At 35.5% G+C, this 16,303-nt stretch overlaps 1 protein-coding gene across 2 annotated transcripts in view; it reads left to right on the forward strand.

The window, feature by feature from the left end:
• LOC126056246 (uncharacterized) overlaps positions 1-16,303 on the forward strand; it is a 99,339-nt gene that overhangs the window by 26,231 nt on the left and 56,805 nt on the right. For both annotated transcript variants that reach the window (XM_064039842.1, XM_064039843.1), the window contains exon 2: positions 15,033-15,393. In XM_064039842.1, the coding sequence (XP_063895912.1) occupies positions 15,033-15,393 (361 nt within the window). The remainder of the gene's footprint in view (positions 1-15,032; positions 15,394-16,303) is intronic.

Here is a 16,303-nt window from a genome sequence, read left to right on the forward strand (position 1 = left end):
GCCATAGTAGCTTTATGCATGCAAAGTCTCAGTCCGATCGGTTTAAAATTGACAAAGTTTCATACAAACTTTCATCCCTATTTTATCCTTGGGGTAGAATTGATCAAAATCCTTTCTTAGCGGATGCCTACGTCATAACATCTACCTGCATGCCAAATTTCAGCCCGATCCGTCCAGTGGTTTCAGCTGTGCGTTGATAGATCACTATGTCAGTCAGTCAGTCAGTCACCTTTGAGTTTTATATATTTAGATGGTCAGTTAGGAAAGGTCTAATTCATTAAAGATTCATCGGTCAGTATGTCTATGTACAGACATCCGCAGTAGGTATTAATAAAGGTCCGCGCGGTCAAGCTTGTATTTAATCTCCGGTTCGGCTAATTGTCTACAAGTTGCGGGAACTCGTTAAATACGAGAGTGATTCATGGCCGACAGGGATTTGTGGTCGATACACTAGCTGATGATCTTTTGGTGCCCAAGCTTAGATGAAAACCACAGCCGAATGTACCTATATATGTATCTATGTAGTTACGCTGAGAAGGTTGAGAAGTTAGTGGCAAATATTGTTCACAGTGAGTATACCATGTTCGCCCAGATTAAATTTAACCTACTTATCATGTATTGTATCTAAATGATAAATAACAGTAAGTACCTTGGTTATACTTAGTTTTATCAGTGAGTAGGAAATTAAATTGAATTTATGCTAGATACGCATTGTGATCCTAATTATACATTTAAAATTAGATAACCGAGCTGTTAATTAAACCCGTATATTCTATCGCGATCCACTTTATGCGAAGCTAGTGTAATGCTATACCATCGGTGTAATCATAAAATGTTTTATGTCTTTAAATTCCTTTCATCTACATTGCTAGTACACTTATATAACCCACGCATACTTAACCGTCCAATAGTAATAAAAAAGCTATTCATAAATTAGTTTTGTGTTTATGTTGCCAGACAGAAAGTTTGAATTTCTACCGAGACCTTTGTCATCCTTCAATATAACGATCTCCCCAGAGTTTACCTGTGAACTACAAAATTCGATATCAATATAAGAAACACACCTTCACAAAATAAATTCACATGATAATATTTATTTTATTTCTAAAATTCGAGACACTTACATAATTATGGCATCGGCAAAATTTCAAAGCACATTAACTTGTAGTGTCTTTACGGTCATTACAGTCAGCAAAGTTAATGCCATTATAAACTTTTTAAAACAGTCGCCACATTGCTTGGTTGTGTCCAACAGAAGCAGAGTGCAACCGCAAATGATGTCATGTCAATGCAGTATCGTATCCTGTGGTCTGATCTCCTATAATTGCATTCCTATAACTGCCTCGTCGACGTATGGTGGAACACTTCCAATGTAGTGTCACCACGACAATGCTTTGTGGAATGGTCCGTAATCGCAGTTGCCATAATGTCATGAGCACACACGTATGAACTATCGGTTAGCCCATTTGTTAAAATTAACTAATTTTCAACAATTTGCTCGCAGCAGAATACATTTGGAGCTGTTATTATTATGCAGTGAGAAAGTCCGTGCATAGGAAAGACGTTTACAATTACTAAATAAGTAAACGTTTTTTATTTTTAGTCCTTATAATGAAACGATTTAAAGTATAAATGAACGAATTCATTTATGAATGGAAATCTTGTTACAGCGAGCGTTAATTAGCGATAATCTTATTGGAAGCGTTTCATGTTGGATTCCGCGTTGGACATAATTGTTTTTTAATCGGTTTCCATTTGTAATGCATCAATTTATTAGCACTTATTTGATATTAATTACTGAAGGCTGTATAATTGAAATAAAATAATATTCTTAAATTAAATTCTCGTCTTGATAGTCACTTACTTCAATATAAATTATAATTTATGACCGTAATTACGAGCAAGCTTTATTAATCTTATCAAGTGAGTTTATTAAGTTGTTCTGTTTATAATCTCTCCCTGTATTAAATGGAGAGCACTTATCATTGGATAAGTTGGAGATATTAATCCTCCTTTGTTTAAGTAAGAGATGTCTGAATCTTACGCGAGCTTTATATTGTGAGATTTTACTTGCTTGGAAGGGAACTGATGACTCCTTTAAATACTGGTTTTGTTTCAGTTTGAACATAACTTGCAGATTTATATTTTTCATTATTAAGTTCATAATGAGAATTATTGTAACTAATGTAAACTAGACTTTAAGTACACGAACCTATAACCAGCTCCTAAACAATGAAAAAGCGTTGCAATTGAAAGTTGTATATCAAAATTGTTCAGCAATAAATATCTAGTTTGTTAGATCTGTGTATGTTGTCCTCAGTCATTAATTATCCGGCGTGGAAACTCAAACACGAAGTCAATTTAAGTCGCTTCGGGTCGTAACTGATTAAGAAAGTACTTGATGAAAACTTTCAAAGGAGCAGCACTTACCACTGGCGTTTAATTGCTTCTTAATTAAGATAATTAGTTCCGCTGTAATAATAAGAAGATTTGAACGCAAAAACAATTAAGGCTCGAGCAGACCGGATGCGTATGCGTAACCACGCGCGTAGTCACGCGCGTAGTTACGGCGTAACCATGAGTTGTAATGTATGGAAATGTATGAGACAGGCCACACCGCTTGCGTAACGACGCGCGTGTCTACGTTACGCAAGCGGTGTGGCCTCCATTATCATATTACCGCGTGACTACGCATACGCATCCGATCAACTAAACCTTCCAGATGGATTGTTAAAGACCTTTCAATTTTGAAATAAGAACAAAAGTTTATAATTATAGCTACGTTTATTTCAATCAATGGTTTGAAGGAAATCGTGGTTAAGGATAATGGATAAATAATAGTCAGACAAATTAGGTTTAGGTTTTTTTTGTTACAAATTCCCAGCATAGGTAATCTCAGTACTTAAAACACTTTTAGATACTTAGATGAAATAATCTTATACCTAACAATCCCAATTACAGATACCTCGCCCACTTTAAAACCGACCTACGTACTTAGGAACAAACACGTTGATACATTTAGCTGAAAAGCGATTCGCACAAAATAAAATAAACACAATAATGTTGGTAAATCTGCAGCTAATAAAGTCACACAGTTAAATCACAATGGCAAAGAGACAAAAGATCTCAGTAAGACGTTAACTTGCTTGAACACTGCGCTAAGACATTGAGTCGTCGCGGCGGCCGCAATTGTGCTAAGCGACTTCTCATCCCGCCTACAAAGGAATGCTTGAGCTAAAGCTGTGACGTCACGGATTTTTCTCCGCTCTTTCGCTTTGTCCAGAGCGAGCGATGCGGTTTTTGATATGCTAATCTTGTGACGTTAATAGGTATTCCGTTATTAATGTTTGGGTGCACTGCAGTTTTAATTATGCTGGTATATTATTTTTACCTGTTTTGAGATAGGTAATACATTGGCTTTTTAGGTTCAGCATTATCTTAGCCATTTAGACAGAAAAGTCAGGAGTTTCTCGAACATTTCAGCATATTGGTCTTCCTGCTTAAGCTATGAACGACTTAGTGGAACTGAGCCTTTGACGTAATTTTAGTTTTTATGCACCACATGAAACCAAAAATCTGGACCAATAAAGCGCTATTTTAATAAAATAAACTATTCAAATATATGACTTTACATTAAAAAATATTCGGGAAACAGGTGAAACTGGCTGGATGCCAAAAGCTCAGCTTTGTGCATAGGTAAATGGTTGAAATTTTTGATTGCGTAGTTCTTTCAATATATGCATAGATATTTTATTTCAACACCCTGTTTGAACAGCTTTTATTAAATAAAATTAAAAAAATTGTATGTAAGAGCTATGAGGGACTTAATTTTATTTTAGGTTATTTATTTTAGCAATAACGGCTTGTAGACGCGCTGTTCTGAAAAATACATAAATAATTCTTCTGGTTATTCGCTCCAGCAAATCGCGAACATTTAAAAAATGTCACCATTATATTTAGATAAATACCTACTTAAGCACCTAATACTTATTTCTTATCTGTAAGTTATAGCATTAAAAGCTGAAATATTAAAAATCTGTGGCGTGCTTACTAAGGTTTTCTTCAAAGAAATTGAATGAACTAGCTCGCGAGCACTAGTCGGGCTTGAACATAATCGAAATGGTTATATTAATTATTCAAGTGGTTCACTGACGTCGCTGTAAGGATTCCCACTGTATTCATTTATTGTAACGTTTGTATGATACCTACTTTCTTTGTGTACCTATTCGGGTGTGGTGGTGTATTTCTGCGTAGGCTTTTTCATTTTTAATGCTAATGGATTTTAATCAATAAAAAATTAGAAGTAATGGTCAAAAAGTCAATATATTTTTTATTTATTTAAAATTGACACCGTTACAAAGCAGGTCGGTTAATTTAGGTACTAGGTAAGTAGGTTAGGGAATGTATGTTCCGTAGAGATTATTTTGATCGGTTATTATTATGACTTTCTAAGATATTATATTTTTACCATATATTTGACATAGTTTTTAAAGTTACGGCTCAACGTATTTTCAATAGGATAAGAAATCAAATAACATTTTTCTTCTTGACCAGGTTGATTATTCTTATTAATAAACAGATATCTCCAGGGAGGTTCCACTTAATTGCTATCTACGAATCACGCTTATGATTCAACATTCGGTCTCCTCATTAATTAATTGGCAGTGGCGCTTGTTTTCCTCGTCGTCCGTACATTTTCCTCAATTACTGGTGGTTGTGCTGACCGGCTGCACGTCCGTGCTTCAGTCACGTCACTCAGCTAATCTAATTGTCGCCCGGGCGAGGAGTTACTCAACTGTGTTGGTTATGAAGATGTGAGCGAGGAAAACATTCAAGGTATTAGAGCCGTCCATTACTTTCAGGGCCCTGGAAAGACTTTCAAGCACCCACGAGTGTGCGTTCAATTCTAGGTCAGACAAGTAGGTAGGTAGGTACCGCTGTAACTTTTCTTGTTATAAGTATCTATGTACTTCCTAAGTACTTACCTATATCTTGGACACCAAAGTATTCAATCGAGGTACTTATGAGCCTCGACGAGGCACAGCACACACGTGGCACAGTGAAAACCAAGAGGTTGCAAGTTCGATCCCCGCCAATTGCAATTATTTTTGAGAACATCATAAAGTTACAGTATTGAAAAATGATCAAATAAATAACGTTAAATACCGTAAGCATATTGTGCGTTTTTTTTTTCGGTTTTATATTCAATGTAAAAAAATCGCGGGATGATAAATTCAAAAGCGCTTTTAGCACACTATGATGGGGCTCCCCCCTTCCCTCGCGCCTCGCCGCGACCCCGCCGTCTCCCGCGTGTACCAGCTCGCTAAGCTATATCTAAATCCTAAACCATGATCATACCAGAGGCAGCATTAGCTTAGACTTACACTATCCAAACTAGTGCCGCCTTTAACAGCCAGTCTAGGAAATATCGATCTTATACACTTCAAAATTAGAATTAGTTTCCTATAAAAAATCTTGACTTATGACTTTCCTAAAAATTGCTTTAAATATATATTTATCTCTGTCTTATTTATCTATCTATCCCGTTCATTTCGTGCATGACGTCATTGACGTGTCATTTGTTTCATTAGGAACATTTGTTTACTCTTTCTTTCATAATCAATCTATCCCTTTCATTTCGTGCGTGACGTCATTGGCGTGTGTTTTGTTTCGATTTTCATTTTTCTTTCTTATTTACTAAATACTTTTTATTATTCAGTAAGTTAGCGTCGAGCCAGTAGGGCCTTTTAATAAGTTTTAAAATTGGAATGCGTGCTCGAATGTTCTATTCCAAATATTCAGCTTGAGGTCAATGACATGTCTTGTGGATTCATAATTTGAATTACTTACGACACCTAAATAATATTTTTTCACTGTTACTTTGTTAATTTGTGTAAGTACTAACAGAATCAAATATTGTTATATTGTGTCATTTAAAAAAAATGTCAGTTTTTAATAATTGCTGAAATGTTTTAAAACTCCAAAAAAATTTTTTGTTAAAAAAAATACTGATTTCTAAAAAGACGAAATGGCAAAAAAGGTCAAAACCGCCTAGTCAGCTTAAAACCTTCACTAGGTTATGTTTTTAAAGAACGTTTGCCTACAACTTTAACATACATAAAAAAATTACAGAAGAATCTGACGAATTGAGAACCTCCTCTTGTTGGTAAATCAATTAAACAGATAGTCGTTTCTGGGATTTTAATTAGGTACAACACTAAGTCTAAACATAAATAAGTCTAGTGCCGAATTACCTACTTACAGAAGACTCAGTAGTATTTTCCTGCTAAGTACCTACAAGTATTTACTCGTATCACAGCAGATAATCAGAAACTGCTATTAAAGTGACGCACTTAGGTCCCTTATAAAATGTAGCATTAGGCTGATTCCAGGCTATCTCTTTTATTACGTTCGTATGTAGCCTAAACAATCATACATAACTTGTTAATCTTTACAAAGCTCATTTATGGAGTAAATACTAAAATTCAATGTAACGAACGAGAAAGGTAAATTAATAATCACTGGAAACTGTTGAATCAATGCGAATTCAAACGCGGTTCAATCGGAGCGTGAACATTCTGCGATGTTTGCACATAATTGTGTACAAATAGTTCATAATTATGTGCATTCGTATTAGTAAACAGCACAGCACATCAGCTAACAGTGCATTTATCGTGATGGACGTAAACACTCGAATACTTACATCATGCTATTTTCATCATCCATTTTGAATCTAGAGCGCTTAACCAACTGGAGTCACCATGAGCACATATCACGCGCACAATACGCGCAGGGGGAAACACAACTATTGACAGCTCCCTTGACGTATTTACGGAGATGAGTCGAGCTCAACTAACTTTGATAGAGCAATATGGCAATGGCGTTTCCAGTTAGTTGAATTCTCGAAGATTTAGAACATGCAAAACAGACGATGAAAAGCCAGTACATCCATGTACGTAATTATCGCCTATACCATCACGTGTTTATGGTCCTTACAGATGTCTCTCTGCGCAGAACAAAGCGAGCTCTTATCACAACAGATGCGCTGCCAGACACTTGTATGAATGCAGGCGATGCAAATGCGAATATAAATTTTAGTCTGCCCGTATGCACCTTTGAGAATTGTGATATTAACATACGAAGACGAAATAGTGAAGAACATGCGTTAAACTCTTTAAAAACTACTTTTAAGAGTTAGTACTAAATACAGTACTTATTTTTAAAAACATACCAAAATGAAGTCGCGAATAGTTTGTTTACTCAGCAACAATCTATTTGTCACGTTTTGTTTCCCACAATTGGGTAAATAATCGCATGTACCTAATTTAGAGAGAATACGTTTTCCTCACACGTACTTACCTACTTCAATGTGTCCTTAATAGAGAAAGCAGATGAAGTTAAGTAACATTATTATTTTTAACAAAGTTAAGTACAATAGGGTCATTGTTAACGAGTGCACAAGCATTTATCTTCGCATTGGCTTCGCCTCGCTGCCGCGCCGCGCTGATAGATCGCCATTGTTTGGGAACGCTGCTGTTCACGACTGTACATACCTATATGTTGTTTGTGGTACTCTGTGGGTGTACCTATGCTACCTAGCTCTTATATTTAATTTGCTAAAAGAAAATAGGTCATTTCGTTAGCACTAAGCAGTTCATGAATATTTAAGTAAGATTTCCATTTTATTTGAGCTTTTCATTTTGATTACAAATTCCATGAATAATTGCTACTTTCTGAATATTATTCCAAAACTAAGAAATCACAAGTACAAATTCATCAAAAGAATTTTCTCTAAAAGTTAAACATCTAAATGTAAATAAGGTTATTATACCTAGCAAAGTGTAAAACAAACAGACTAGTTAGTCGTTTTGAAGAGGATTGGCGTAACTTATGTAAGTACGTCCTCCGCGTCTCGCGCAGTTACGATAGTTAAACAAAACTTGCTATCTGCCACAAATTGTGGTTCCTTATTTCAGCATAATATACTAACATTGCTCTCTTTGGGAGAAACTTTATGTTATTCTAAAAGTATTGGTTGGAATAAAGACTAACTTAATTTAACAGAAGCATACTTGGTAAAATGAGAGATGCGTATTTTAATAACCAAGGGTGGGTGTAGGTACTATTTAACTACATATAACGATAATCAAACCATAACCAGCCGTGAAATTGCCGCTCAGTTTTACTCTACTTTAAATTAGGTTAGACTGAACAGAAAGCATATTTTTCTATTGTAAGTAGTCCAAATAAGAAAAACTACATAAACTCTTTAACCGACTGCTTGCAGTAAGTTGCGAAGTTGCAGTCGGTTCAGCTATAAACCGTGATGCATTGCTCGCTGGCTGCAGCGGAAAACGCATAAGACGGATCGCGGCTGATTGTGAAAATAGAAAATCGAATTAAGTATATGAACTTTTATATCCTTACTGTATGTAGTATTATAAAGCTGAAGACTTTGTTTGTAGGTTTGATTGAATACGAATGACGAGGAAACCGATAGGTTACGGGGCGTTTATTCTCATGGGGTGCATTAGCTCTATTTTCAATAGTTAAGTGATATAACTTCAGTAGATAATTAATTAGTTAAAGTGTAAATACCATGTTGTCTTATTCCAGAAAATATATTTCTATACCCATTTAATTATTTCGTTTTCAAATTAACTAAGTTTGACAGACGCGCAATGGCAATTGACAGTGACAGTAATGTGATGTGAAGTGATTTATGCAATAAATTGACATAAACGTCCCTTGTAAACAACATGATACACTTTGATGTAATAGTTGAGTCAATATTAATTACAGAGGCTGATAGAATTATAGGTATTTGCTAATTACGCATTTACAATTATATAGAGAACAGATACGTGACAATTACAATTGAATGATTATTAAGTATTATTTACTAATAACATGACAATCTTTATACCGAATTATGTACCTTCATAAAAGTCACTCCCTAGTTTATCTGGTCATCGAATTACGCCTGAACCGCTGGACCGATTCTGATAATTATTTTTTGTTGTGCTCTACAACTAGCGGTCAGGAGAAAAAAAATACTTAAGAAAATTACCCCTTTTAATGATTTCTTGATACGGGAAGTAGTTCTCTCGGCACGGGGGTCAAAACCTCGAGGTACAGCTAGTAATTTATAATAGGTACTTATTCCTGTCTACAATATACTTGATAAAAATTTCAATTTAAACGAGCGTGTTTTTCTCGTAAATAATATAAAACCGTCCCTTTGAGCACGTGCGTTATGTTTTTTACAACTTTTTCATTTAAAAAGTTGCCCGGCAAAGTGGAAATGCTTTGCACAAGGTATTTATAATTATACGTTGCCTTTGTATGTTTTTTCTTTTATTATTTTCCCAACAGAGAGCAGTGATATTAAAATTAAGTAATCTATTGTTTTCACAATCAGAATACTAGTGTATTTTTATGCAAACAGTAACTCATCTGCCGGTCGCAGTTGAGTGCCAGTGTTTAGCATGACACGACTGCCTATACATATAACCTCATCAAACTAGATACTTGGGCAAAACGATACCCCTTGGTAAGACTGGTTGTCGGAAAGTCTGGGGTCTGACTGTTCAAGATGTAGGTACAATGACACCAATTTTATTTATGCCCAGATTAATTTTGCAATTCCTGCACTCAAAAAGTTTGTATAGGTAATATCTCACAGAAAATGTAGTGCCTGAGAAAGGACGCAGATAGCTGTTTATCCGAGTGCGGGAAGTAGGTTACCTCGAGACGCGGGGAATATTTCTCCGTAATATTCACACAATCCTACAGCTTGACATTGCATTAAAACTTTAGAAACTCCATTTGAATGTAAAGTTTGCTCAGCAGGTTGAGCAAACGCATGCAAAACTTGCTTAATGCTTCATCTTATTATACTAAAATCGTTAAATACTTTCTACTTATGCTAAATGCGATGTAAGAAAGTATATTTATTTAAGAATTACAAAATTACAATATATTATAAACAAGGCAAAACTTCAGGTAGGATTTCTTGTCTATACTAATATTATAATGAGAAAAACTTTGTTTGTTTGGTTGTAATGAATAGGCTCAAAAACTCCTGGACCGTTTTTAAAAATTCTTTTACCATTCGAAAGCGAGTAAAATAGGCTATATTTTATCCCGGTACGGGCAGTAGTTACCACGTGACGCGGGTAAAACTAGTTAAGGTAAGGTAAGCTAGTTGATATAAAGTAATAATTATAAGTTTAAACGAGATTTAAATCTTTTCATATAACGCAAATATCGTTAATTTATACTATCTTATAACAATCAGTAGTAGAAAGTTATTTTCACCATTATAATGGAACATTTTTACTGGAAAATAACTCGACACTTCATATTTCTCGATGAGAAAGTCGTTATCAAAAACATCGTTGGCAAAAACAATTTCCTAAGTAGCACAAAAAGGTCAGCTGGTACTATAATGCATCAGAAATGCTTGAAAAAATATTTAGATTGATGCAAAATAACTTAAAGGGAAAAGTGTGCGAAAAAGTCAATAAAAGAGGATTAAGTATTAATACGCAAATTGAAGCTCGAAGTGCCTATCGACGATTTGTGCTGCGAGCGAGCGTAACTGCCAGTAAAAGAGATTTACGAGGCGTCTCGATACCCACTCAATATTCAGCAGAAAGCTGTATTTTTTGATTGTGAAGAATTCATGTATAATTTTTTCAAAAAAGTCCTTGAACAACGCGGAAATCCAAGGACAATACTGCTTTGAGGACGTAGAACATCAATGAAAACAGTATGAAATCCAACATAATATTTATAACGTATAAAAACCGAGCTCAGGCTTTTTCTGAAAGCAGGTTAATCCTTTGTGTGGCGTAAAAATATCCTATGGAGTACCCCGAAAGCGGATGCCCATTGTGGCCAATGTTGAGCGTTGTCGTTCTCATCTGCCACGCTATTATACGTACAAGATATCTTTTTACTTATATTTCATTTTTTTATGTTGTCGTAAACATATAGTGGAGAGCATTAACTAAATAAATTCATTACTTATATACCCGGTCCCCGATCTTTAGGTATCTAGATGGACCCGGCTATCATTTGAACATCTTTGGCAGTCTTTGCTGGTAGTCAGAAGCTAGAAAGTCTGAATACCAGTTCTTCCGACCAGCTGTTGACCCCAAGGTAGTTGGTAAAAGAATAGGCGTAATATGATAATGATGATTTGAATTAAGTTTTATAATAAGGCTTGCAGCTATTAAATTAAAATTAAACTTTACTTTCTTCTTTCTTAAAAGATAACTAGCTGTTTATACTTCAAACAGTAGACTTCTTTGTTTTAATCCACACTATAATATGCATAACGTTGAAAGAAAACATCTATATCAGGTCCTCCAGAGATGCTCAGATGGAAGTAGTATGGATTACTTCTCGTCTCAGGGGATGCTGTGTGACGCGAACACAGAGGAAAGGTGATTGAGTTACCTGTAATGTATGTACGAGTAACAGAATGAGTTTTGTTCAAATACATTGTGTTTTAACAAGAGTAGAGTATATTGTTTTGGTTTTGCCAAACTGTTTCAGTTGAATTAAGTGAGCCATTTATAGGAGAGAAAGAACTCGTACTAAATGAATAACTAATAAATTCATCTTCTGCATATTTTATTTTAGTCCACTACTTGACATTAGCATAAATGGTAGTCCTTGCATAAAATATCACTGCCCTCTGTTAAGCTAGTATAATTGACATAATTAAAAGTATTTACCGTCTCGGTGATTCACTTTATAATTCCTCAAAATTCTGATTCCGCACCAAATTGAACAGTTTGACGAAATATATCTCACCGTCGCCATTGTGTGTGTAGCTTCAGAAAAATAAGACCGTGGAGAGTAGCACCGGCAAACTTCAAACAAAACGAAATGTATTGTGTCTGCTAAAGTTGTGACAGTAAGCCTTCACAATTGATTGTCCTGAAACATATCTCCCGCATTCGGTAAAGCTGTTCGTTGAACTAAGGGAGCCGAACTTTATGTTCGAAACTAATATATCTGTAGGTACTTATATTGTAAATAGAAATCATTTGTTTGATTGTATTCTCTACGCCCCAAAAGTACTTACTGAAACGATTCTGAAAATAGATTTCTATTATTGTGTGTATGTACCTACTTTGGCTGATAATACACATATTTAACATATTGACTTTATCTTGAAATCAAGGATTGAGTTCCGAAATAAATAACTTTTTAAATTTGTTTGCTCATCACCCCAATTTATGTTCAAGCTGAAATCAGGAAAGTCGTATATTTTTATTGGTTAAGGAAAAATGGTTCCGCAATCAATTTTGTTTGTCTGTGAATTGGACGAAATTGACAATAATATTATGTGAGCATAATAATTGAAATTGTTCGAAAGGCTTTACTTAATCCGCTAACGATTCATTTTCTTGCTTATTGATAGGAATACAACAGAAGCAGCTTTTCATTTTTCTTATTTGTTCTTATTTCCTATTGTACGATACATTATTATTTGCATAAATTAAAAAATATGTTTTTTATAGTATCATTATACCTCAAAAACTTGATTTGATAATAACAAAAGTCTTAATATTAATAGACTTTACTGGGAAATCTCCCGCCTGGATATCTGTGTATGACTTTTATTCTCTCGTCATAGAATAAGCTTTGGCCACATAGGTATCTGTGTTCAGAAAGAGTTGAGTGTCCTCGAATCGAGCTTTTTAGCCACCCTTCATAAAAAGTTGACAAAACAAAGGTCTTTCGGTCAAATAACAGGATAGATGTTGCATACGATTGAATTCCTTGTTTTGTTCTGTTGTTTGCAACCATTAGAAAATTTCTACCTACAAATGCCATATACGTGTAGAGTTTCTCATCCTACCTATAGGATAATAAGATTAAGATTTTTATTTGCGACGGTTCTAGTCAACTTTCTTATAACTTGCTTGAGTAGATTTATTTTTCAATTTCCCCTTTTTCTTTGTATCAAGAAAAGTTTCATAAACTTCTGTATCCGACTACTTCCGAAGTTAATAGCTCTTCTTTTATTATAACAGTAACATCATTTAAATAAACCCCCGTTGTGTTACTTGTTTTATTGTTCATAAACAATGCTAGCCTGTCGGGAACTTTTGCCAAAGCAAACAATTAATAAATGCTTCGAGAAATGATACTGGAAATGTTTTTGTTTTTATAGAATCTAAGTTAGAATATTCATGTAAATATGATGTCCATATTGTATGAATTAACGAAATAAACATCGGTTTTATTTTCAGTAACGTTACTACCTAAAGCCCCGAAACTTCCAAGCGCCAATCAATACCTATCCAAAATTGAAAATTATTATTTGCAACCTTGATTTAAATTTGCACTGTACTACTAACAAAATCATTGAGCAGAGCCTACAGCAAGCTTGTAACATTCTATCTCAATGGAATCAAGCCTTCAGAACATACGTAAACTGATGTTAGTTCCTAACTTTGCTACTTCAAAGTTAGTTACACGAATAACCACTAGGCTCTCTTGATTTTGGTACTGGATATTCAATATACTCGTACGTATACACGTAACGTAAGGGTAGTCTGGTCTTAATACCTCGGGCAAGAGTTAGTACTTAAACAAACTGATTTCCTATTAAACCTAAAACTATTTAGGTAAGTTTTAGTGTACAAAAATGAACATAATATTTTACAGTCTGCCTGCACTGCCTGTTCCTGGCATGAGAATAAAACACACACAGATGTAATCTAAATTCCTGAAGCATGTCGGTGCATAACTTCGTAGATTTTAGATTCTGAAATCAGATTCCGCTGCTGTCATAGTGGTTGGAAATATTTCACGAAGACCGCAGCGCCGGAGTCAACGCAGCGCTGCAATATATCGCGGACGTGTTTCAGCCGCGTTTTTATATCTCTTCCGCACATACGTACTTAGTCGGTTGCATTCATACGTATTGTTCAGAAATAGGACACTGGAAACTGTAGCTAAGTGGAGTTATCTAGACACATGGGAGGCTGTCCAGGATATATTATGCCTAATCCTCAGTCATTGGATTGGTAGAACAGTAGTGTATTTTTCTTTAGCAAATCATACTTTTATTATATTTTATAGCAAGCGAGAAAACGAGTTTGAAAAGGAAACGACTTTTAGCACGCGCCCCTAACACAATATTGTCCAAGAAATAATAAAGTTATGAAGGTAAGGAAAAAGTCTGTCGGAACTTGTGTTGTAACGTTTTCAGGCAATCTAATATCGCTCCGTGGAGGGCTGAACTTCGTCACGCTCCAAATTAATTTGATATAAAAACAAGAGGAGCACTTACAAAATCTGTACTCTTCTCAATAGCGGTGAAGTATCATCATTGGACCTCTACATTGTAAAATTTCATTAAAAAAAGTCTCTTACGTAAATTAACAATTTAAGGGATATAATAACATTTTTGTAGGCATGGAAGATTCGTGATAATTATACCTATGACTTATTGTGAGCCAAGCCTTAATAGCGCACCAAAGACGTTTAATTTTCTTCAAATATTGAAGGTCTTTATTAAGCTGTAACCATTAAGTTAAGTCTTAAAAAGTGTTGAGGAGGGTCAATCACTTGAATTAACGGCTGTTATAAAGACAGATGAGGTACACATTAATCACCGAGTGGACAGTTAAAGTAACGGAGGGACATCTAATAAATGACTTCATTTTAGTCTCTGTCCTCAGCCCATTTACTTTTTTCCACATAAGTAATGATAGCTTTTTTATTAGAAACGTTCAGCAGACTGTAATTCCATTCGTTTGAGACATATGCCCTGTTGCCCTGTCGTTACTCATCTCACTAGACGATTAGTGAGGGCCACGCGATGTTCATTCAGTTAAGTTGTGTCTAATTTGATGGAAGTAATATTTGTGTGAATGACCTTTAGAAACTAATGTTTTACAGTATCGTTCGTTTTTATTTGAATTTGCCTACGTCGAAGAGCAAACATCTGTATTAAATATTCCAATTGACATGTGATTAATAATTTTTTCTCATTGTTCTAGGCTCAGCATGCGCCGCCTCCTCAGCCTCACGCTGCTCAGCCTCGCAGCGGAGCACGTGCGTGCGCAGGAGCGCGACAGTGAGCACCAAGGCCCGCAGCCCTGTGGAGGCCATCTCAAGGCCGCAGTAGGCACCATCACCACACCGAACTTCCCCAATCCCTTCCCCGTGCCCATAAAGTGCAAGTGGATCATCGAACACGACATAGTGAACGGGACGATATCGATATACTTCACTCAGCAGTACACCACCAGTGGGCTGACCTTCACGGAGTACATGTACTATGACGAGACGTACAAGTTGGGGGAGAGGAGAGCTCTCACTGTCACTGAGGAGAACATCACCAGGATCAAGTGGCTGCAGGTATGTTTCATTTAAATATGTAACTTAAAAGTGTATATTTCAGCAAATTTATTTTTAAGTTATATTTCTGATAACCTTCAAAAATATAGGAGTGAATGAACCATTATATTTGAAATAACAACCTAATAGTGTACCTACTCGGTGACGTCTGCTACTAATCCTGAACTTTTGATAGATGCTTCATTCAAACCATTAAAAAAACATAATAAACACTCGTTATATCATCTCTGAAGGCAAGTACAGGACCGACCGACAAATAGTCCTAGATTTAAGTTATGACGAGAAAATAGTACACGTTGCCGAGTGGCTCACTGTGAGAAGCGAGTAATAATGTATATTATTTACTGTAATTATTCAACGTAACGAGGTTGTCGTCGACTGTACCGAGGCTGTAACGAGGAAATAATGCTTTTGACTACTAAACAGTTCTTATTTAAAACGTTGTATAAATCGCTATGTATTTTTCATTGCGGAACACTATCTTCACAGTTTCTCGTTATATGATCAAATAAGCTAGAAATACCAGCATTTTTTTTTGTTAATTTGGTTATGCCATAATCTACATATAATGTCATAATCTATACTAGTCAAACAACTATGCGCACCACCCGAAAGTTGGGCCTTAATAATTTCACGATATTATCACTAAAACTAGCACACACCTAAGCAAAATGTATGTACATGCACAAATAGAACACAACAATTCGGACACCTCAATTTTACATTGTCAATTTATTATTAGAATCCCGAATTTGATTACAATAAGGTTAGCTACATATGGGTCGAGTGTCAACTGTGTGTCGAGCGCGACACAAATCACTCCGCGCTGCGCGTCACATGCATGAAGCCGCAAACGAAACGTAAGCTGCACGCATTCCATTAATTAGAATGTTTTATTTAATATTGGCTG

This window comes from Helicoverpa armigera, chromosome 20, assembly GCF_030705265.1.
Source record: "Helicoverpa armigera isolate CAAS_96S chromosome 20, ASM3070526v1, whole genome shotgun sequence".
Taxonomy (NCBI): domain Eukaryota; kingdom Metazoa; phylum Arthropoda; class Insecta; order Lepidoptera; family Noctuidae; genus Helicoverpa; species Helicoverpa armigera.